The sequence below is a fragment of the Aquila chrysaetos genome, chromosome Z (assembly GCF_900496995.4).
Source record: "Aquila chrysaetos chrysaetos chromosome Z, bAquChr1.4, whole genome shotgun sequence".
NCBI lineage: Eukaryota > Metazoa > Chordata > Aves > Accipitriformes > Accipitridae > Aquila > Aquila chrysaetos.
The window spans coordinates 38,859,581-38,883,921 of NC_044030.1; the positions used below are offsets into that span (position 1 = coordinate 38,859,581).

Consider the following 24,341-nt stretch of genomic DNA (forward strand, 5'->3'; position numbering starts at 1 on the left):
GCTGGCCTCTTCTCACAGAAGCCACCACTACAGCCTCCCCACTGCCAACATCTTGTCATGTACACCCAGCACAGCTATTTTCAAGTCTTGCCTCCCAAGAGTAACTTCATCTCAAAACTTGTTCTATGGCTGAAACAATTCAGAGGAGGAGTTATTTGAACTCAGTCATCTTTATCTTCTTTATATCCAGAAGTTGGAAGGCTGTTAACTCTGAAAACTGGCTGCTCCAGGGATGGTTCTGGAGCTAAGCCACAGGAACAGATCACTGCAAATGGGACACAGTGAAGAGGCAGAAAGTCAGGCCCAGGATGCAAGGGGCTGGAAGCTGTACAGGTCATTTGCTGCTAGAAGGGCAAATCTGTTGTCTGCATAGACAGGGAGTTAAGTTTTAAAGAATCGTCAGAGCATAAGTCTTCAATGTTCTCAGTGAAACCACATCACATTCTGCATCTCCGATTGGCTGTGGCACAAATTCTTCCTGTGAGGTGGACTTGGGCCTTGAAAACAAGTAACAGACTTAGAATGGGACAGGACTGCCCCTGTTCCAGAGCATCAAGACAGAGCCTTCCTTACCTGTTGTTAATCACCTTGCAAAGAGAGCACTACAGTGTGGGACGGGACCAACCTTGATCTGGCCCAATGATTAAAGGATTATTGCTTTAGAACTAAGTACTTATATCCTTATAGCTAAGGTAGAGAGCCCAGTAAAAAAAGTGGGTACAGTTGCTGCTGTACCTTGCCAGAGCCTGCTGCCTCACTGCCATCCCAAAGGGCAGTTCAGGATTTCAGTACATTGGCCCGGCGACTTCTTCACTCCACTGCACCGTTTTCTCCAGTGGTTATTCTGCACCTTTACCCTGCCAAATAGCCATTCAAGATTAATGACTAATCCCAGTAAAGAAAAACAAAACAACACAAACAAAAACAAACCTTGAAATAGGATTAGTTATTTCTAAGATGCTTGCCAGTGATATAATCAGATAGTTTATGGAAAAGCAGGTATCTACAGAATTCAAATTTCTGTCTTCAACAGCACAGTGCATACTTTCCTTTGTTATTGACTCAAGTGGACAAAATCATCAGCATCACTTATCTTCACAATCTAGAACCTATGTCAAGTGCAAAAAAAAGGTTTTTACTCCACAAAGGAGCATCTCAACACAAAGCATGAAGTAAAAAATGGTTTTCAGAGCTATGACCGCATGCATCACAGGTTTTCTGCAGTGAGATTTTTAGCACTCTTCAAGCATTTCTTTCCTTCCACACACGACTATTCCATAAAGTCTCAAGCAATTCAGATCTCCCTTTTCATACTTCCAGATTATCTCTAAGAGTATGATTGGTTAGTAATAATTAGTAGTAATTTTAGGTAGTTGTAATTTTGTAATCTGCAAGAGTGTTATTTATTGAACTAAAAATGCAGAATTTGGAGCACATATGATGTTAATTTGGGCCACTTGCCTGCATAATCTGGTTATGGTTTAAATATGAGAATTTCCATGTGTTACACTAATTCTGTGGAAGCCAAAATGCTATGAGTCTTCTCCCATGTACACTGCTAACCTTGTAATATCATGTTAAAGACCAGGATAATGATGTTTGGATTTACAGCATTAGAAAGTATTATCCATCCTAGGCAATAATTAATCTTAATTTTCTTTTCTCCTCAGTAAAACCTCATACATTGTGTTTATTATATATAATAAGCATCTTCGTTAGTCTTCACTTTCATTCTTTTGGAAGCAACTTTTATCCTCAGTTCATGATCAGTAGATCCTGGGTCTATTATTTTTTTTCCCTGCCATCAGAAATTCTAAATCAGAGTACATAGCTTTTCTACCTCACTTTTTCAGAAAACTGCACCATAACTCCATTTTTTTTCATTTTATTCTTTCTATTTGCCAGCTTTTGAGCAGACAATACACTGAGCCTCACTAACAATGGAAGAGAATTTTGCGTCCAGCAGAATGCATATCCTTTTAGGGCAGAAAACTGAAAATGAGTGAACAAAGCCTGAGATGAATGAGGATTCCCAGCAAGACACAGTTTCAACCTAACATAACTAAATGTGTGGTAATGTAGCAAAATGTTACTTATAAAACTTGCTGCTGGTATCCTTTTTACACTTTTGAGAATAACCTTTGAATCATTATAGATTTCCTCTCTAACGCTTCTGCTATTAGTGTTGATTTATTTTATTCTTACAGCTTAAATGGTTGTTTTTTAATTCATTAAATTCATGACAGCTTAAGTTAAACATCTGCTTCTATAAGTTAAAAATGGCTAGGGGTTAGTAAACAGTGTTGTAAAAGTCAAATTAATTAGAACTTTTATGGAAAGCATGACAACCAGTGTTCCCAGTACATGATGCCAGTGGTAAAAGTCTTTGTGAGGATAATTTAAGAAGTCATCTCACAGTCCAGTTCAAAGGTGAGTATATACCATGTGTAGCTAGTTAGTGCAGCAGGTCTAAAAATCATTAGCCCAAAATCCAGTTAAGTGAAATGTGTAAGGATCTTACCTTTCCTTTCTCATACTTGAAGGACTACCTGCCCTATCACTGAGCAATCTTCCATACAAATGTAAAACAAACAAACAAACAACACAAAACCAAAACCAACCAACCCCCAAAACCCAAACAAAACCCCAAACACACACCCAGCCCTCTCGCCTCCCAAAACCGTGGCTGTTTACATGAATTCACTTTAACATGCATGTGCATTTGAAGTAGTGTAAAGTTGTGTTATTTTCATTTATTAACAAAAATATGCCCCTCATATCAGGTCTGGGTGGAACATTCTTAAGAAGAAACCAAAGAAGTTTGCTCAAATCAAAGTAAATGTGCAGATGTCCATGTTCGTTACCAAAGTCAGCTTTGAACAGGTCAGTCTTAGTGCAGAAACCTGAGGAACAACATGGCACCAAAATGCATCAAAATGTTCAAAAAGGATTTGTAAAAGTCATACTCCATTGAATACAAGTAAATATAAGGATTAATTGCATGGGAGTGGGGTGGGTAGAACCAGTGCCAAAGCATATAGGTTTTTTTAACTGTCAGGCTGCAAAATGATTTACCCAAATTGTGTACAAGTTAAATTATACAAATTGTAACTGATTTCAGAAAAATAATGTGCAGAAACCTGTAATTAGCATCCAAGTAGAATAGGGAAATGTTAAGTAGACAACACCTTACTTACACTGCTGAGACCCCAGCCGCTTTCTGTTGTGCATACACAGCTGTATATTGTGCATATGCAGCTCTGCACTCTGAATTCTGAAGAAAAATCAAGGAATTCACAGGGCAGTAAACAATTAAAATACGAAGAGCAGAGCCTGAAAAAAATGCTTAGTAGCCTGATAACTTTCCCAGGCTGCCAATCCTGAAATGAATTAAAATAGTAAGGTATTGATATTGGCAGACAAAAGAGTTAAGTAATGTAACACGCCACAGCAGGGAACTACTGAAAAAAAACCCTAGAGTTAGATTGGAAAAAATGCTTTTAAGTGTGCAAAAAAAGGGAAAACCTTTTATTATCCAGTGCTTGAAGACGAAAGAACATACCTGCCATTTCCTTGACCTATTCTTACTTCTCCTTTTAGATGTTAATGATCTTAAATTGCAGCAGCCTGCTCCAAAATATCCTTACTAAAGCTTATCCTTTCTGAAAAACAATGGAGTCCACTGAAGTTACCAGTGGATCAACTGCTTACAGCATGAATAATTAAAAATTTATTAATTTCAAAATAAATAATTCACCGAGAAGAGAGAGAGAAGCTATTTTTTTCTGAAAAATATAACCTGTTCACATGAACAAGGAGGAACCTGACACATGTGAAAGTAGAGTACAGTAGTATTAAAGCTGCGGCTCTGGGTAGGACTCCTACCCCCACCCTCCTAAATTCATGGGACATGACCATCTTCACAGCATTGACTCTGAGTTGCTTGTAAATGAGCTCATAAGTAACCAGCTTTCAGAGGCAGTTTCATCACTGCAGTAATAGAGAATAAAAATATCTTTGTTTTTTTTAAGGCTCTTTCCCCTATGAAGAGAAAAGAGATGCTACAAAACTGAGGCTGGTTTATCAGGTGTAATATAGAACAGGTTCAGGCATTAGTCATAACATGTTAGTCTATCTACTTTTAACTATACTTTAATGTAGCCAGCTCACACAGATTAACACCTGCTTTTTGGATGCAATACTCTTGCTAAAGCAAAGTCTTAGACTCTCCCTAATTGGCAGATGTACACAATATAGATCTTCACTGGGACCAGCCTGTCAGGCAACAGGATACAATAAACAGGACACTGAACTAAGGGAACTGAAGAGGCTTGGGTATTCATCCCAACTGCATGCTGGCATGCTCCAAGATCTTAAGTATACATCTAATGAGCTTGGTGCCAAAAAATGTATTTTGGGGTATCCATATAACACTTTCCCCTTTACTATCAGAAAAGACGTAGGAATAAAGAAAATCTGTTCAATATTGAAAGTCTGCCTTAGTAATTTAACTACATGAAATAATTAAGTCTTCATGCATTAATCATAATAACTTATATGACTTAAAAAAATCTGCAGCATGGTGATATTATCTTCCCTGCTCATCACCTTCAATTTGGATCAACTTTGCTTTTTTATCATCAGTAAAACATGCTTGACTGAATTTTGAATTTTAATAATTCAAAGCATATAAATGTATCACCTAAACACTACCAAATGCTTCTGTTGTACCCCACTGCTGAAATATTTTGTCCCCTCTGGAAATAGAGACTCCTTCACAGACTTGCATAATGCCCTGGAGGGGAGTTTTTCTGCATTTGGTAAAGTACAATTTAAGCAGTATGCTTTACCTTAGCCAAGTTCCATCTTATCAGCATTTATACTTACTTGGAAAAAGAATAAAAGTTTGCAAGCAAACTTACTTCATAGGGCAAGTATTATACCAGCATATATAGCTCAGCATTAAAATAGTATTTCCTTTTTAATTAGAAAACTGAAGAAACTGCTTCTTTACAATCTGAAATCACATCACTTTTTTTGCTCATGAGAACAAAGTTTACAGTCATAAGTTGCACATAAAGGGTTTATTTTAAATGTTTTAAGGATAGAGTTACATCATAATTATAAAAATTACTTACAGAATTAAGTAACAGATTTAAAGTGTTTATACTTCTAAATGCAGAGAACAGGGAACTGTCTACATTGTTCAAAATAAAATAAAAATAATGAAACCAAGCTCTAAAGATGAAGTCACTACCTAATTTTAAAATGTGAACACGAAGACCTTTGAACTATACACATACCAAGAACCATCCAAATTGCACTAATGATGTAAAATACAAAAAGCACAGCATTTTCAAGGAACCAGAAACTGTTTTTATCATAATTCTTTTCCCTGAAGCAACTAGTCAATTCTATCTGAAGATAAAGCCTCCATTTTTAAATAATTCACTTAAAGAAGGCTTCCACCTGTTGCAATAAGAAGGGTTTTCCCCATACTCTACTCCAACATAGTTTAGGGTTTGGCACTCAAAAGAAAGAAGAAAAATGTAGTGTTTTGCTAATCAACTGCAATTTTATTTTTTCTTTAACAGAATACATGGTCCCTTCAAATGCTGTATGACACATACAACTGGAAAATTACCTTCCGTTGGCACTATGCTCGTCTCACCGGTGCATTTAATCCTACTAACAACCATTAAAACAGCACAATAAGCAAATTCACAAAAAACTGAACACAAAATAAAAAGAGAACAAAACAAAAACCTAAACATTTTAACATGCAACTTTAGTTTGTTACATTGAATGTTCTAACCCTCTAAGCATGCAAAAAAGGATGGTCTGCATTTAAGATTTTTTTTTTCCCTTTTAAAAAATTTTACATGGCAGCCTGACATCACACACACGCACACACACAATATACAACAATACTACAGCAGGTAAATGTGAAAGGCGAATAACTTTTATACAAAGATCCATGGCTTGTGCCATCACAAGCCCTATGTGATTTTGGAAGTAATGTTGAACCCCTATAACAAGGAACCAACATTTAGTTACCAGGGTAACGCAAGCACTGCATGCAGATCTGAAACATGAGCCTAAAACAAAGCCCAAAGCAGATGGGCAGGGAGTGGAATTAGCCTCAAGCCTCAAAAAGGTGGTTTAAGCTACCAAAAGAAAAAAAAAGGAAAGAGGAAAAAAACCCGATGAAAATAAACACGCGACAGACAATGGGGACATCTAAAAACAATCATAAAATTTACAGTTAATAGATTATTCTCTTAACTGGCAGAATACATGGTGTATTCAAGAGGCTTGCAGAAAACCCACAAATGCAAGCCTAATGCTAAAAATGTTCCAGTAGACCTAAACCTCAGATATTTCAAAACAAACCTTGTATTCCTCAGATATATAGCCCAAAGTTCAGTGTACTTGGTTATTTGTGTATCTTGTGTATAATCAATACACTCACTCATTCTTGTGCCACAAATATCAAGTTGGGCTCATGGAGCCAGGCTCAGCTTTGAGATTTACATGCAGGACTCTTAAGAGTCAATAGAAAACACATAACAGATCTGCAGGATGAAAACACTGTGTTGCAAATCTGCTCACTTTGTTCAAAACACAAGGAACACTCAGATATTAGTGCTTAAGGACTGCATTGAGAAGCTATCCACTGAAAGACAATAGCCTGCCTTTGGTTGCCCATGATGAAATACCGGACATAATGCAATATAGTAGCAATGGACAAAGAATTAAGGTATCATATTTATATGGAGAGTATTTATTACCATTCAACAGCATAATGAGGCACAAGCCTTAAGGCTAAAATATGAAATCAGGCAAAACAATGGACAGAAAGGGGCTTAAACCACTGAGTCTTCAATACCAAGAATACCCACAATAGAGGTCATCCAGACCTCTGATTAACAGCACCTCTCCTGCATCCCTCCACTAATGGCATACGGTTGGATATCGAAGTATTTGTTCATTCCATCAACAGTGTTGACTGCCTTCACATAGTGTATTTCTGTGAAGCAGTTCTTTGAAAATTGCAGAGCTCTGCCTTAATGTAACATGACAATTTTGTTGCTGTGCTATTGTTGCAATTCTGATACTTTTAAAAGCTTCCACACTTAAAAAACCCTAATTTTCATTTACAACTATCTTGCAAGATTAAAACTGTGAAAGGATTTTGCTGTTGTGGGCTGCTATTTACATCCACAATCTAATGCAGATGACTGAACCACTGAGACTGCCTATAGCTTCCATTAGATAGTACACCACTGGCATGCAGAACTCTAGTGTTCATAGAATGAAATTCACGTTAACAGCGTACCTCAAAGCAAGTACAATGTACACCACAAAAGGCAACAACAGGTTTAAGCTGTAGATTTGTCCGGACACTCCTTATGTGGAAAAGCCAGAAAAAGAATAAATTGGGAAGATGCCTTCTTGAACCAAAATGGTTAAAACCAAACCAAACAAACAGGAATGCAACAGACTGAGCAGAAAGCAACAAATGCTTCTCCTTCTCTAAAGTAAGTCTTCAATGTAAAAGGACACCCCCTCCCACCCCCCGGCATAAGATTGTATTTAACATGTAAAATATTAACTAGTTAGGCTTCTAAGTCCACACACAAACATTCAGGTTGCTAGGTTTTGATATTAAATGAGAGACTACTGACTGCCAATGCGTAGTCTAAAGTCTTCTGAAGTAGCATATATACTGTTAAAGTTGTGGCACCAAGCACTTGGGTTTTGCTAAGAAGTGTGTATAACAAAAGAAAGAAAGAAGTACAACATTTAGGATTGAAGGCAGCCTTGTTGCATGTATTTTACTGGTTCCTACAACTTGTAAATATGGGCCATTAACCTGCATTTTCTAATTAACTGATTATACAGATTAAATATATTTTTTATAGTTTAAAGCCTTTTCACTGAAAGGTGCATAAGTCAAACACTTGATATCCTAACTGCCCTGTGACTAGTAAAAATGCACAAGTATCTCCATGTACTGCAAGTTCTTAAAAAGCTAAATCTGAAATAAAGTGTAGAAACACAGCAGACTGATGTTACTTGGGTTAGGCACTCCTCCATGTTGCACAAACTGCTTAAACCTTTCAGTAGGCACCTCTGTCCCAACCCTGAAAACAAGGACTGCCAATAGCCAAGAAATTAAATTTAATGTTACAAAAGAAGGCATATCAAGATATCAAACTACACTTGCATGTGGCAGTTGAACAAGTGAGTGCAAGGTTGAAGAAAAAGTTAAAATCTATGAAAAAATTTAGATTAATGATTACAATACTAGATCAACTTTACACAGCTTGAATTTGCAGCTGTTCTTTGCTTTTAACTCCCTCCTGCCCAAATATATTGACTTCCTTCAAGAGGAGTTCTCTTACACAAAATGTGTCACGTTTGTTTATATTCAGAACAAAACAGTTTTGCTGGCAGAGATTGTGGGTTCGCAGGGACATGTAAGCTTTCATTAAACTGGAAAGCAGTCAAGTCTTTGTGTCTACAAATCTTACATTTAATAGTTCCACAAATTTGGCAGAAGTTCACGATGATGTCTAGGATGTCTTCACCAAATCGTAGACATAAATATGGAAATCATCATCAAACTTGATGAAATAGACAGATGGTTTGGCTTCGACCTGATGAATGACCATGCCAGTCCTTTTTGAGCCATCTTCTTTGGCATATTCCACTTGTTTGCCTACCAGGCTGTCCACAACTTCACCTGGTTCCCGTTCTGCAGGAGGTGAATCATCTGTAACACAAAACCAGTGTACTTTGGTAGACATTAATGGAATTTTTCAGTATGGAAGACAACTACAGAGTCTTCTTTAAAACTCATATGAAATAATCAGAAGTTTTAAATACAGAGTATGTAGAAAATGAGTTTTGATCAGAAAAGCACCTAACGATTGCCATGCTTCTGGAAAGTACAGTTGCATGAAAGTTTTCAATACTGTCTTCAGTTTTATTAAGACAAAAATAGCACTCTGATTGGTAAGAGAAGTGTATCTTTTGACATAAAGGTTTACACACAAGTTATAGAAAACGTCTGTGGATAATTGAATTTAAGCCATCAGCAGAAGGCAGCACTGGGTCCCCTTAGCAGAAAGACAGCCAGCCTAAACCTCCTCTTCCCACAGACAGTATTCAAAGTTTCTGTTGCAGTGGCATGCAGGCACTAAAACACCTCTTCTAAAATGTTAAAAAGTGTAAACTCCCTACTAAAAGGGGCTTTTGACTCCATATTGGAATAATGCTGTTGGTAAAGTCCAACCATGCTATTTTCTTGTCTAGCAAAACCTAGCCAGAAATATCCTTATATTTTAGATGATGTTTATGCTAAATTTGGATACAAAAAGGTGTGATTTGTAACACACCAATTGCCAAGGGGCTGGTTACAAGCCAATCACAGAACAAATGTGATAAAAGGTAAAAGCACTGTACTGGATAACTGGAAGCTAACCACACCTTCTTTCTCAGCTTGTCTTCTTTTTCACTAGTTCAGATAAACTTGTGTTTTGTATTCCAGTGAAGAATTTTCTTAGTAATGGTCACACCTGATGTGGCTTTTGTTGTGGAAATCCTAAGCTTTTAAATTAATGTCTTTGTTCTAAGTTTGCATTAAGAATCCCTTACAGATTTCACCCATTTTCTTTTCAGTTTTGCAAGTTGTGAAAGAATTGCCAAAGGAGGAAAAAAAAACCAATAGGGAATGAATAGATGGGCTTGTACTTACACTTCAGATTCTTCCACAAACTTAAAAAGTTTCTCCTTCAATTTTTGTTTCAGTTCCTCTATAAATGCACTGTCATACACAGTTATTATCCTCTTAATATCAGTTTTATTTAAAGAGTCTTCCTTGGCAGAGATGCAAGTTAAACTCTTAAATTTTATTTAGAGGGAATTACGAAATGTTGACAAAGTTTTAGTATCAGATCCAGCAATACATTTTCCCCTCACCAAAAAAAGCTTAAAAGAAATCATGTAAATTTTGGTCCCCTCACATATGCAAAGCCTGTCTTTGAGAAGAGAGAGTTCCCTAGAAATTTTAGTTACAACACTACGCAAGTTCCACCAAATTTACACACATACCTTCAGGTATTCTAAAATATGATTTGAAAAATACTACTCTCAATATCCAATCAATGATTCAAGGACACAGTTCAAAAGATCTGGAAAGCATTCAGGTTCAGGGAAAGTAGCAAATACTTAGAAGTGTTTTGGACACAGGTAAGCAGTAGATAGTCTCATGGTGAGCATGATGGAAAAAGTGCACTAAAACCACTTAGTTCTTAAATGGAAAGAAAGTATGTAAGCTCTTTCCCTACCCTTACCCCCAAAGGTGGAAGAAAGCAAAGCAGACTTAAAAAAGACATTCCAATTCCTTTTTAATAGTTAAGATAAAGAACAAATTATTTGAAGGTTCAAATCTGAAAGAGTTTGCTTTATTTCTTTAGGAAGAGGAAGGTCACCTTTTTCCATTAACATATGTGGCTCACTTTACGAGCAGCAGATATGTTGCTTTTTGTTGGGGTGGTTAAGGGGGGAGTTATCTAAACACAGATGATTACTACAGACATTATGCAAATAAGTGCCACTAGTTTATTAGCCAGCAGGCTGTTATCAGTGCTAAATCTGAAGGAAGACTGTCTCAAACTCAACAAATTAATTGCAACTAATACTTATGTAAAGCACCATGTAGCTAACCACTATAGTTATCCAATTACTAATTTTCTTTAAAGCCCAGACTGCCTCTGTCAGAGAAATGTGCTTTAGGTACCTGGGAGAAATAAAAAAGTATTGTTGACAAGCCTTTTTTCCTTTTTTTTTGTACTGGCTATCCAATCTCTTGAACAATATTGATTGTATGAAAATCCCTCTAAATTAATAGGAAAAGTCCCAATGACTTTCACTTCAAGAAAGGAGTAAAAAAAAATATCCTTCCTCATCTGAAGTATTTTTCTTGCTAGCATGTTGCAACATGTGAGAGAAAACAAATTTGCAGAAGATCAGTACTCCTCTGCCCCAAGAAACTACTCAGAAGTTTTTCACACTGAAGATACCTACCCCAATGAAATTAATCTGACCTGGTCCCAAAATACTATTCCCACAAGAACTGCTTCAGAAACACAAATCAAGAGCCATTTCAAAAAGCTGTAAGACTTCTATAAGAAAATAACAGTGGAAAACTTCTGGATTGTCAGTTTCCATTAAAAAAATCCAAGCATAAACTCTTCCACAGTAGTATGTGTGTACTTTCAGCAGAATTAGGAATAATTACGGAAAATGCTTTTACTTTTATCAGCAGTGACATATGCAGGAAAATATTTCAACAGTTAACACAGATGTTCTTTGTTGTGCTATAACCTTTGTTAGTTGTGATACTTTAAAATAAATAAAATTAAGGGGATTAACAAGATCTTTGTCTGTCCATAAATAAAACACAGCCAAACGTTAATATAAAAAGCTGCCACTTTCCAGAAAAAAACAGTAACCAGCCTACTTACTCGAATCAGGCATAATGCGAAGGTCACCTTCTTTATAATCATCTAAGAGTTGGTACATGTACAAGACGGGATCTTTCTCGTAAGTAATATAAAACCATGTGTTCATAATAGGAGCTCGAGCCAAAACCATCCCCCTCCATTCATCTTTTGAGCCATCCTCTGTCTCAAACATATGTTCCACAGCTTTACCAATCATTGTGTCTGCCAGGTGGGCATCACTAATTCGAGACGAAGCTGAAATGACAGCATAATTCAGTCAAAAGCAGAGACGTATGTCTTGTGAAAAACAATCTGATTCGTAAGCCAATTTGATTGGAAGTTAGTAATTTCATATACAAAACACTGTCCATTTCAGAGAGTTTACTACTGAAGAACTGCAGAACTTCAGAATGTTGTTAAAATAACAATACATCATTGTACTCCCTACGATTAAACAATCATAATGCAAGGTGAAGGGAGATCACTGGACAGAAAGAGGCAGGCAGGGGAGAAGAGGAAGAGATGCCAATCACAGAACAACTCTGTGAAGTTACTAATGAAACTTTGAGGTTTGGCTCCCCCTAATGCCGCTCTAGAGACTGCTACCAATTGCTTAGCAGGCAGAAGGAACAGTTTGTTCTGTTTAAAAACTAGTAATGACTTGGGTAAATACTGAACTTTGCAGTTTGAAAAACCTGCAGTTTAACAATCCAGTGCTAATTCTGAAAATCAAAAAGCCTTGTTACTAATCAAGTTATTTCACTTAGAAAATGCCTTTTCCCCTCATTATTAAAAGTACTTAGGGGAAGTACACGAGGAAAAACATGACATTATTACTGTCAGACACACACAACAGACAACACAGCCAAGTTGGCGTAGAGTTTAAATTTTAACAGAAATATCAATGTTAACTTTACATGTTGTTCTTAAGGATAGGACTCTAAACAAAAACTCCAGAATGTACTGCATACTACTTAAAGACAGAAGACTGCACTGGACTCACTGGTATCATCAAATCTTTGTGGAATCAAGAAAATTTAAATAAAGCATTTAGATAACCTGCCATGTGACAAAAATGAAACTGACTAGTAACATTTACGTGGTCAGACGTTATCTTGGGGGAAGTCTGGAGAGATTAGTGGAGAACATTTAATAGTAAATGTCAGCTTATAGGTATGCGAATTTAAGAGAAAAACCGCAAACTTACCAACTCTGTCTGGAAGAACTTCAAGTGCTGAAACTCTTTCATCTTTGTGCAGTTCTAGTCCATACACACAGTCAAATCCATCATACTTTATAAGATAGAGGGAGGGATTTACAGGAACTTGATCAAGAACTGTGCCCTTCCACTGTGTTACAGGTCCACTCCCTTCTTTCCATCCATGCTGTATTCTGCAGCCTACAATATTTCTTCGTGGCTGAGAAATAGGTTTGCTTGGTCCCACATTGTTTCTATGCTTTCTGTACACAGACACAAACATAATATTAAACAAGTACATATTAAAGATTCTACTCCAGACAAGAGCTGTATGCTTTAAGATGGCAATATATTTTATAGCTTAGTGCACCTTATTCAAATTAAGGTATAAAGCATATTACGCTGTATTGGAAAAAAGAAAAACACACTGAAAAGTACTGAAACTTTTTTTTTTTAAATGTACTTTATAAGGTCATTTTCCTAATGGTCATTTCTAAAACTAGTTTGCTTAAGCCAAAATAACTATTGTAGCCCTTGCTACACCGAATGTTAAAAATAAAACTCACCTGGTCAGGTCTCAAAGCACAAGGTTACCTGGCAGTATTATAAAACTTTACTACCTTGTTGCTCTCTGCAGAATAGTAAACACAACTCCTGTCCCAGGAGGAAGAAGTCAGTGGAAACATTATCAGTGGCTGACTAAGATTCTTCCAAGGTATTTGTTTTCCATGACCTGTGTTTTCACCTGAAGGAAATTTAGCTTCCTTCTCCATTTTAAAAATATTTAAGAGTCAAAAATGTTTGTAAGACACATGGTAGCAACAACACTTCTCTAGCATTCTTTTTTAGTACAGCAAAAGGAAAGTGATATGTAATGGTAATGGCAATAGAAGGGATACTCCTTAATGTGGAATATAGATTAAATATATTATTTTGTCCTCCCTTTATTTTCATGGAAGTTGCATGGAAATTCCCTCTGGTGAATAACAGTTGTTTTGATCAACAGTCATGTAACCTGTTCGACAGTTTCAAGTTACTGAAACTGTTACACAATTTTTGTTCTACCCAGTTATTAAAAACATGAATTGACAATTTTGAATACAAATGGAAGAAACTAAGGAACACTATGACAGTATATTGGTGATAAGAAAGGAGTATCATTTCTATTTTAGCATGTTACAATCCACATATTCATTCCTGAAAGATTAGAAGGTTGCTTGATCAAAATTCTCATTAATGTCAACTAGCTGTAAAATAAATTTTTGGATTACTACTTGTAGCACACTTCATTTAAATGGCAGCAAAATATGCATACCACTAGCATGCTTAAAAGCAACACCTAAAAGAGTATCAGTTGCAGAAAACAATACTCTTCCTTGGATTAGAGATAGTTACGTCTCCAGGAACAATGAAAGCTCTCAGAAAAGTCCCTATATGATCCAAAAAAGACAAATAATCATACCAATGAAATCCTGGAAGTAGTCTTTCAGAATAGTGCACTCACTACATGACATTGGAATGCTTAATGCTGAAGATGTATCATAAATATTGAAACCATGATGTACGATTCCTTCAGCAGCTTGTCCCACCTCCAGACTTTAATTCACCATGAAGATCTTAGCAGGGGGTTTTGCCAAATTTTGCTTTTGTTATCATTTGAGCTTTTCAGCAAGATCAAACTGCAGTTTTTGTATTCCTGACTTTGATAGCACAGATTATTATAGGAACTCCAACCTCTTCCAGTTGAGACACTGTCCCAACAAAGCTGGTTCTAATTTTATGCAGAAACTAGAACATGCTTTCAAATTCTACTTCTTGCTTAAAAGCATTTTTTTTTAAATTGTAATAGTCTCAGTAAGTTTACTACTAAAAAAATGAGATCAGATATATGGTTCTCAGCACAATAAAAATAAGTTTGTTTTGCATGCAATTTATATTTAGTTCTAACGAATCATAGTTCCATTTTAAAGCAGAATAAAACCAACTGAAGATAAAGGATTTAAAATAGATAAAACAATGTCAATTTTAAGCAGTTTGTCTATACTGCTAATCATCTCATTGAAAAAGGTATAAGTAACACTATTCATGTTCAATCTCACAGTCAATTTTACTTTCTGCCTGTAAGGCACAATCCACTTTAATGTTTAAGTGGGAACAATTAAGTGAAAAGCTTCACACTCATTTTTCCATGTTTTTTAAAAGACTACATAACTGAGTTCAAATGGGTAACTACCTTTAAAATGCCTCAGAGAACAAAAAGCATTGCAAATTTCATTACAAGTCAAGTACTCTCCAGGTGTACTTGCAGTTCAAATTTCTGTTTGAAGGTTGTACTACTGAACAGCCATTCACTCTCATTTGCAGTGGTTAATACTGTAAGAAATGAGATTTTCAAACTAGTAAATTACCAAGGAATACCTACTTCTTCTTGCATCAGAATATGTGGTAAGAAAGCAAGCATAGGTTTCTAACTATCAATAAATAATAGCTATTAATATACTTCCATGTAAGACAACCAAATAACCAACTAAAACCTCTCCTCTCCTTAACAGTGTGTTATTTCTGTGATATACCAAATAATACAAATGTACACAATCTTCTATGATGCTATATCCAGAAGGCCCAACACATTTTTCTTCCTTCTGTTTCATGAGAATTATCTTTAGAATTCCACAAAGATTTGCTTTTGAAGACTGGATAACAATTTTCTTAGACACATAAAACATGGAGCCAGGAAAACCAGAAAACAGCAAGTCCTAGAAATAGCTCTTGACACAGACACATCCTCATTGCAAATGGCCCTTCAATCCCCAAAAGTTTCAGATCCTCTTCCTTATCTTGAAGGCAGTAAACTGGTAAGTAAAACCTAGTTATGTGGAAAGGTTTCATTATTGGAACCAGATACTTTAGAAACTTTCTAAAAACTGCACAGGCAGAAAGAAATCTTCCCAGATTTTAAAATTTTATTTATATGGTCCTCACACAAACTTTTCTTTGGCAGCTGCTACCAGGGAAACCAATGTAGTGCAGAGCTGCATAGGACTGGTAGCAGAAAAATCAACCATTACTTCAGGGTTGTGCTTAAAAGAGAAACTAGCATTTGTAAAATGGAGAATGGCAATTCCCAATAACCTATCTAGTACAGTTAACCATTTAGATTTGGTTGTTGTTTTTTTTTTTTTCTTTTTCTGGTCACCTCATCTCAGAAAAACACCACAGGGTAGAACTGAGGAAAAAAAACAGAAGGATGAAAGAAAACCATACCCCTCTGATGTGCAAAAAAGACACAATTATGAAAAACGGGAAGGAAAACTATAGACCAGCATAAATGCAGTACAGCAGCAATGCTCAGTAAAATTTCAAGTCTTTCATGGTGCTAAGCAGAAAGTTATTACAAATAGGATCCAAAACTTAGTACAATTGTGATCTTATTACAGACTACTATTAAGAGCAGAATGGTGATGAGATAACTGTTATTAACTACTTTTCACAATATTCAGACTATGAGGCACATTAGTTGAGGCAAAAGTTTTAAAGTACTTTCTATACTCCATCAAAAGCCATCATTCAGTTGTGATTTTCATCTTCAGATGCTGCAGGAACCAAGATTACAAGTTAGCTTAAAGTGGGATCAGAATTTCAAAATGTTCAAGTACACTTGCAGCTAAATTGCAGGTATATAACCTGCACCTTGAAAGTCCTTGATTTCCCAACTACATGAAATCTGAAGAGCCTAAGAAGAAAGGATTGTTTTATACTACTTCTTGTACTCTTCCCTTATGCACCAAGGGTGGAAAGAATGAGATCTGGGAGATTACTGACTTATCTGATGCCAGTGAGGTCAGCTTCATATTGGCAGAGATCACCACTACTCATTGACAGAGCACTTGGAAGAACTGCCCTATAACCACAGGAACTGTTTTCAAAAGGTTACAGTTAACTACCATTTAGTAAAGAAGAGTTCAGAAGACTCAACCACACTGCTCATTCTGTCACATCCTCAATTACTGAGTCATGCCCTGTTCCATCCCCTTGGCTCCTTCCTCTGCCACAAACTTTCTGAAGCTAGTTTAAAAATCTCCTCGATGGCCTTTGAGTGCCAGTAGGCTTGTTCCTCCCTTTTTTTTTTTTTAAATGAGGAATAACTAAATAAAAAACTAAATCAGTTACAAAGTATGCATTACTAACTCATGGTCTACCGTCATGGCTCAGAGTAGCATTGGCATATATTATTACATGGTCATTCATATCCTACTCATTTATGGTAAACTACAAATATAAACAATATTCTACTACTCTACCTCATTCTCAGACAAGTCAGTGAGCAGCACACAAGAAATCATCTTGGTTGGCACAAAAACCCTTTACTAAATAATTAATAAACAATTGAACCTGGCTAAATTAACATGAAACTAAGCTGGATGCTTAAGTTAAATGCCTCAAAATCATGTCACTTAGGATCAAAACTTCTTATGCCCCATAAAAGCCTTTACGCTAACAAATTCACAGCCTATTTAGGTATTTAAATAAGTGTATATCAACACAACAATAAAGACAAATCTAGCCACCCTCAAGTACAAAAGGCAACCCACCTCTGATAGTCTTCCCATCATACACTCCTTTCTCTGAGCGGTTGAAAGAGAACAAGAGAAATTAAGTTTTAACCAACTCTACCTGCCCCTAGACAAATAAATGTTTCTCTTTGCCTTCTATGAAGATAGACAAGAACGGATAATGATGAGCTGGTAGAAGGGATTAGAGTAGTTTTACATCAGGTGTTGTCTCTGGGAAACAGTTAACACTGTTAGCAGTGATTAACTATGTTAATCATGGAAAATTCACCTGCCAAACAAATTGCTTTCAATTGACACACCACTATAGGACTTTACACTTAAAATGCAACTAGTAACATTTTAGTAAGTTTCACACATATGCAGCTTAGATTTCTCCCACCAGAGATGTAGCCAGATATAACATCTTGCTGTTTGACACTAAGACCAATTATGTGCAGAACATTACCTCTATTTTCACACAGGTACTCACCAATGTTCAGCCGCTACTATTTTAAAGTGTTGTAGAGGGAAAAATACATGCCATGAATGTGTAGGATAAGCAGGTATCCTTCACACACAAATAGCAGCCTCCTTACAGAAGTATTTCAGTATATTCTTTATTTTAGAAAAGTGAAAAATCCTTTTCAAAACTACAGTTGTAGTCAATACAAGATTAGATATTTCTAAGATTACTTCCAGACTGTGTTATCAGTAAGCGTGCTTTGCAGTTTTTATTGGCCTGGTGACAATGCATGAACTCTGTGCCAGAGAATAGAGATCCTACAGTACACATGGCTAATTTCTGGCTTGCAACTCCTCTCTGAATTCCAGAAAGAATTACAAAATTGTATTCAAGGATAATTGCATATTAACAGTCAAAATGATGTTTAAAACCTTATTTGTGGGGCATAATTTCCTACCACCCTCCTGAAAGAATCGGAAGTCTGATTCTACACATATATACAGACTGAATATTACACTACATGATTTTCAAGAACAAAGCAAGTGGAACAATACAGATGCATTTCTAGAACAGTACTTCCAGTTATTGAGAGCTATACTTTAGTAAAAATATTAACAACTTACTTGTGGGAAGTTCTTTTCTTCATTATGCTGGCAGACACTCCTGCATGACCTACAATATAAATTATGTTGGAATTACTGAAAAATAAAGTGTGTATACAATGCCAAAAAAGCCATCTTAGACAAGTTTTCCTTTTGAATGTGAAAATGTAAAGAATCCAAACACTTCATATATGACTGATCAATGAACTGCTACAACAGGAAAAGGCTTTGCAGAGACAGACATAGGCTACGTGTCCATGAAGCTGTGGTGGGTTGACACTGGCTGGATGCGAGGTGCCCACCAAAGCTGCTCTATCACCGCCTCTCCTCAGCTGGTCAGGGGAGAGAAAACGTAACAAAAGGTTTGTGGGTCAAGATAAGGACAGGGATATAACTCGGCAATTACCGTCACGGGCAGAACATACAACTTGGGGAAAACGAATTTAATTTATTACCAATCAAACCAGAGCAGGGTAATGGGAAATAAAACCAATCTTAACACACCTTTCCCCCACCCCTCCCTTCTTCCTGGGCACAGCTTCACTCCCAAATTCTCTACCTCCTCCCCACCCCGCAGCAGCACAGGGGGACCGGGGATGGGGGTTACAGTCAGTTTGCCACACCTTGTCTCTGCCGCTCTTCTCCTCCTCAGGGGGAGGACTCCTCACTCTTTCCCCTGCTTCCACCATGGGCTCCCTCCCTACAGGAGACAGCTCTCCATGAACTTCTCCAACATGAGCCCTTCGAATGGGCTACTGTTCTTAAAGAACTGATCCAGCATGAGTCCCTTCCACAGCAGGCAGTCCTTTGGGCACAGACTGCTCCAGCGTGGGTCTCCCATGGGGTCATAAATCCTGACAGCAAACCTGCTTTTAGCACGGGCTCTTCTCTTCATGGTCCACAGGTCCTGTCAGGAGCCTGCTCCAGTACGGGCTTCCTCCTTTGGGCTTCCACTTGCTCCGGCGTGGAGTCCTCCACGGGCTACAGGGGGACAGCCTGCCTCACCACCGTCTTCCCCACGGGCTGCAGGGCAATCTCTGCTTTGGTGCCTGGAACACCTCCTCCCCCCACCTTCTTCACTGACCTTGCTGTCTGCAGGGCTGTATCTCTCACCGTTCTCGCTACCCCGTTCTCTGGCTGCACTTGCTGTGCAGCAACTTCTCCCGTCTTAAATCTGTTCTCCCAGAGGCGCTACCAGTCGCTGATTGGCTCGGCCTTGGCCAGTGACGGGTCCGACTTGGAGCCGGCTGGCATTGGCTGTTGGACAGGGAAAAGCTTCCAGCAGCTTCTCACAGAAGCCACCCCTGTAGCCCCCCGGCTACCAAAACCTTGCCATGCAAACCTAATACAGAAGCTCAGGGATAAACACAAGGAGTGACCGCAACTATTAAAAAGAAAGCTGAAGTTAACACAACAGGGGCCTGTGTGGCCTGTGTTCTAGGAAAATGGCTGTAACAGTTGCAATGATCAATCAGCTACAACAGTTAAGTGAATCAACTGTCTGTGTAACTTTTCATCCTTGCATTAATCAAAAGGGTGCAAATAAACATCTTTCTGAGCTAGCCAGACCAGCACTGGCGAAGTACATACACATCTCAGCCTAACAGAGTACATAAAAACCAAACAATGAACAAAACCAGCTTTGTTTTTTTGTCCAGCATGGGTCCTTTCCACGGGCCGATCTTCAGTCACAGACGGCTCCAGCGCGGGCTTTCCCACAGAGTCACGGCCATCTTGGGGGGCATCCCCCTGCTCCGGCGTGGGGTCCTCCCCGGGCTGCAGGTGGGCATCTGCTCCCCCGCTCCCCTCCATGGGCTGGGGGGGACAGCCTGCCGTCTGGCCACGGGCTGCAGGGGCATCCCCTCCTCCGGCGCTCCTCCTCCCCTCCTTCCTCACCGACCTTGGTGTCTGCAGAGGGGTTCCTCTCGCATCCCACTCCTCTCCCCCGCTGCAGGTTCCCCTTCTTAAATATATTATCCCAGAGGTGCTACCACTGTCACTGATGGCTTCGGCCAAGGTCGCTGATGGGCTCGGCCTTGGTCACTGGCAGGTCTGACTCGGAACCAGGGAAGCTTCCAGCAGCTTCTCACAGGAGCAACCCCTGCAGCCCCCTGCCCCACTACTAAAACCCCACCACACAAACCCAAAACAACTCCTCTATGTGTTTAACAGCAGCATGTGAAAGACCATATCCCTAATACAAGCTTACACTAAAAAGATGCTACGTTCCAACAGACACAAGCACCAGTGGTAAAAATATTAAAAATATGCTGAACAGCCCCTGTCACACAGAGGAATAGCTATGGACACCAAAGCACCTCTGTAACTATCACATCTTCCTTGCAGAGTATCATCTGACCCATGCCAAGATAAAACATTTGTTACAAGCAGCTAATGCAAGGTCGTCTTTGAATGGCTGCAAAAACTATTCCTTTGAAGTGGTAGAACCCATTATAACCAATTCACAATAAAAATATTTAGAAATGCTGCTCAGTTTTTCTTTTCCCTACAGAAATTAAAAAGCGAATTGGAAATACTAAAATTCTTCTGATGTGTGAGGATATCATAAGTCCTGCGTATTTTGCTTTTTTTCAAGATTAAAGGAAGAAGTAAAACTACCACAGAATAAAACAGACAGGAAACTTCTCTTTATATGGCAAGGAATCAGCTCTGCAGAAGACTCTTCTTTCCCAATTTAGAATTGCCAAGAGCTTGTAGAGTCTCTTTACAGATATTTATTTGTAAATGCATGACATTTTAATGAGTGATGCCTATGATGTCATATTGCTATATCTTAATGACTTAAAAAAATTATTGTCTCTCAAAAATACTTAAATTAACTTTTAACATACACATATATTACTGATCATCTCCTTCACCTAATCATTGCGGAACATAACAAAGCAGTAACCTCGCTTATGTAAATTCTCCTGAAACCTCCAGTACTATCTAAACAGCTTTGGACAGAAACCTAATTAGCATTAGTTTTTCTGTCTTGTGTCCAGTTCAAAGCAGAAAAGTATTTAAAAAATCCCAAATATTTCAAGGGCAGTATCTTCATGCAAATCTTTCAAGAGAAAAAAAACATCTGTGTACCAAGTGTTTTGCAGTAAAGCAAAGTTCACTTCAAAGATGTTAATACTAATTAGAGAACAATAAAGGAGAGTTACTACATTCTATACAGCATGAATGCCATTGACTGGGTTTAAATCCACATTCTTTACCTCCTTTTAACTATGGAAAGACAAGTTCTTGGTAGAACACTCCATGAAATTCCATATTTTAGGTAACACTCAAAATACTCTCTACAACTAAACTGCACTTTAACATAAAAATAGAAAAAAATAAATACTAAACAAAAAATGAAGTAAATGGATTAGTTTTAGTCTTCTTTGAAATAACCAGTAAAGACTCAAACTTTGATGAGTCTGAGGAAGGAGAAAATGTTTATGTCTCAGCCACTTATATAAGAGCACAGAAACACATTTTTTATAATAGAAAGTGAACACAAACTCCCAACTCCAGACAAGAGCAACAGAATTAAGCATTTGTCAGGTGGTCTGTGTGTTTTCTGAGGCTCATAACGGGTCCTTATAATAGATCCTTGAAGTTCAACAGCAAAACTAGAAACCATGTTCCCAAATACTTCTACTTTGCTCTAGACAAAAGAGAAGACAAGGCACACTAAAACAAACATTCTTTCAGGATGTTGACTCCAAGGGAAGTATACATGTAATTTCAACTGGGGCGGAGTTGGAGGAAGAGAGAATAGGGAGAAGGATCAGAGAAAGCCACTTTCAATGTTTTTATTCACATCAGATAGCACCCCCTATTCAACCCATGAAAATAAGACAGGCTGTTCAAAACACACCACCGATATCTTACTTCTCTCAATATCCCCTGTGTTTATAACAAGCAGCAAAAGCTGGATGTTTTTAAATTGTGTCTCAGAATCTTCTGTAGTAAGACAAGTAATCCCACAGGAATTATTCTGTATCTGGAGGCTATTTCAGAATTACTTTCAGGGACCTAGGAAATACTTTGACATGCTTACTCGCACCTAGTATCACCCAACCTAAATTTAAAAAGAGTTTGGGGAAGGAAGAGAGTGCTTTTAATTGAAGTAGACCAGAAGAAGTACAGACATAAAAGGAATTCTGACTGCCAAAAGATTTCACTGCAATCCTAAGCACATCTAGGAGTGGGATCTCTTTTCTTAGTTCACAAAGACAGTACTGAAACAATTTACAATTGCTTTTAAATGGGGAAAAACTACAGAAGTTTGTATATGACTTAATGTGTCCTAGTTCTTTTCTTTAAGAAGAAATTACTTTACATTTTCAAACAATCCAGTAAAGGCATTACAATTGTTCCTGACCATCATGCAGTTTGGTGGGATTCTGTACTTCTGGGAGATAACTGCTAGGAAGGATTCCAGAAGACCATGCCTTTCAGCATGCCATACAGCATTAAACAGATGATCACTAGACTAAAAAAGGCCATATATAAGTGTAAACACAAGGGTAAACACAACTTATTTTACAATCAATTATACTATGTAACATTAATTAAAAAGAAAAATAATCTGTATTCCCCTATATTGGAGACACCATACACTTAACTAGAGACAGGCACATGCCATGCACAGGAACAGTTGGCTGATCTACTGAAACTATGTCCTTGAAAGCAACTCTATACTTTGACAAACTCATAGAGGCTGTAGCTATGTACCCTACCTACCGCTGTGAAAAAGTAAAGTGTTTAGCTTTCCTTCTTTTCTCCGTCTTCAATCCTACCCTTTATTTCTCAAGATGGAACTATGAAGTATGTGGTGCAGTAAAGATAGATTTCAAAAGCCTACATATTTTTATCAAAAGTACCTCTTCCTTTACACCTACTTACAGCAAATAAACACATTTCCTTTGTAGGCAGACAGACAGGACAAATGAAAATTGGCTTTTTCAAAGAAGCCACCACACCTGTAATGTCACTGATTGTTTAGTCTCTACAATAGGATGAAATCAAAGTCAGCTGCAAAAAGCTTTGGTAACGCATTAAATTTTGCCCTATATGAATACCTGACACAAACACTAATTTATCTATACCTCCAGATAGCTTTTTATAGCCTGTACATGATCCAAGAGTCTCCTAGAATCCCACGATTTTATGATTTCACATGATTAACAGATCAAATATAAAGTTCGTACACTATTTCCATGTTTTCACCATATCTTTTAACCAGGAGGAAGAATGAATAATAGAAAGACTATACTAATGCTATATTATCTACTCCCAGATAATAGCAATTTTATAGACAGGACTTAAATTTTCCACTTGAAGTATCTAGCTGTTCTGAAACACTACATGTTCAAGTAGTTTCTTGGAAGTGGCAACCGTCTTTAAAAAAGGAAGGCAATAAATGTTAAAATAAGATATTTGCATCAATAATGCTGTAAAGCACAGCAAAAATCTTGTTAAAATTACTTGTTAAATGTGGAAGACTGTTTTTACAGTTCCTCTAGCAAATCAGTGAGCCTCCCAAGAGCGAGCCTCCCAAGAGCACCTAGTCCAACCCCACTGCTACGGGAAGGGACTTTTCTCTACATCAGCTTGCTCAAAGTCCCTAACCTGACCTTGAACACTTCCAGTGATGGGGCATCCACAACTTTTGGGCAACGTGTTCCAGTGTCTCACCACCTTCATTGTACAAAATTTCTTCCTTATATTCAATCTAAATCTACCCTCTTTTGTTTAAAGCTATTATCCCTTGTCCTGTCACCACAGGCCTTGGTAAAAAGCCTCTCTCCATCTTTCTTATAAGCCCCCCTTAAGTATTGAAAGGCTGCAGTAAGGTGTCCCCAGAGCCTTCTCTTCTCTGGGCTTAACAATCCCAACTGTCTCAACCTTTCTTCACAGGAGAGTTGTTCCAGCCCTTTAGCCACTTTCATGGCCCTTCTGTGGACCTGCTCCAACAGGTCCATGTCTGTCTTGTACTGGGGGCCCCAGACCTGT

General features: G+C 37.8%; 1 protein-coding gene across 7 annotated transcripts in view; it reads right to left on the minus strand.

The window, feature by feature from the left end:
- Positions 1-5,065: 5,065 nt before the first annotated feature.
- Positions 5,066-24,341, minus strand: part of SPIN1 (spindlin 1) — a 56,238-nt gene continuing 36,962 nt past the window's right edge. For all 7 annotated transcript variants that reach the window (XM_041120625.1, XM_030003326.2, XM_030003329.2 and 4 more), the window contains 4 exons: positions 18,351-18,399; positions 12,721-12,974; positions 11,535-11,768; positions 5,066-8,779 (listed from right to left, as the gene is read on the minus strand). In XM_041120625.1, the coding sequence (XP_040976559.1) occupies positions 8,580-8,779; positions 11,535-11,768; positions 12,721-12,974; positions 18,351-18,399 (737 nt within the window). In that variant the 3' untranslated portion in view covers positions 5,066-8,579. The remainder of the gene's footprint in view (positions 8,780-11,534; positions 11,769-12,720; positions 12,975-18,350; positions 18,400-24,341) is intronic.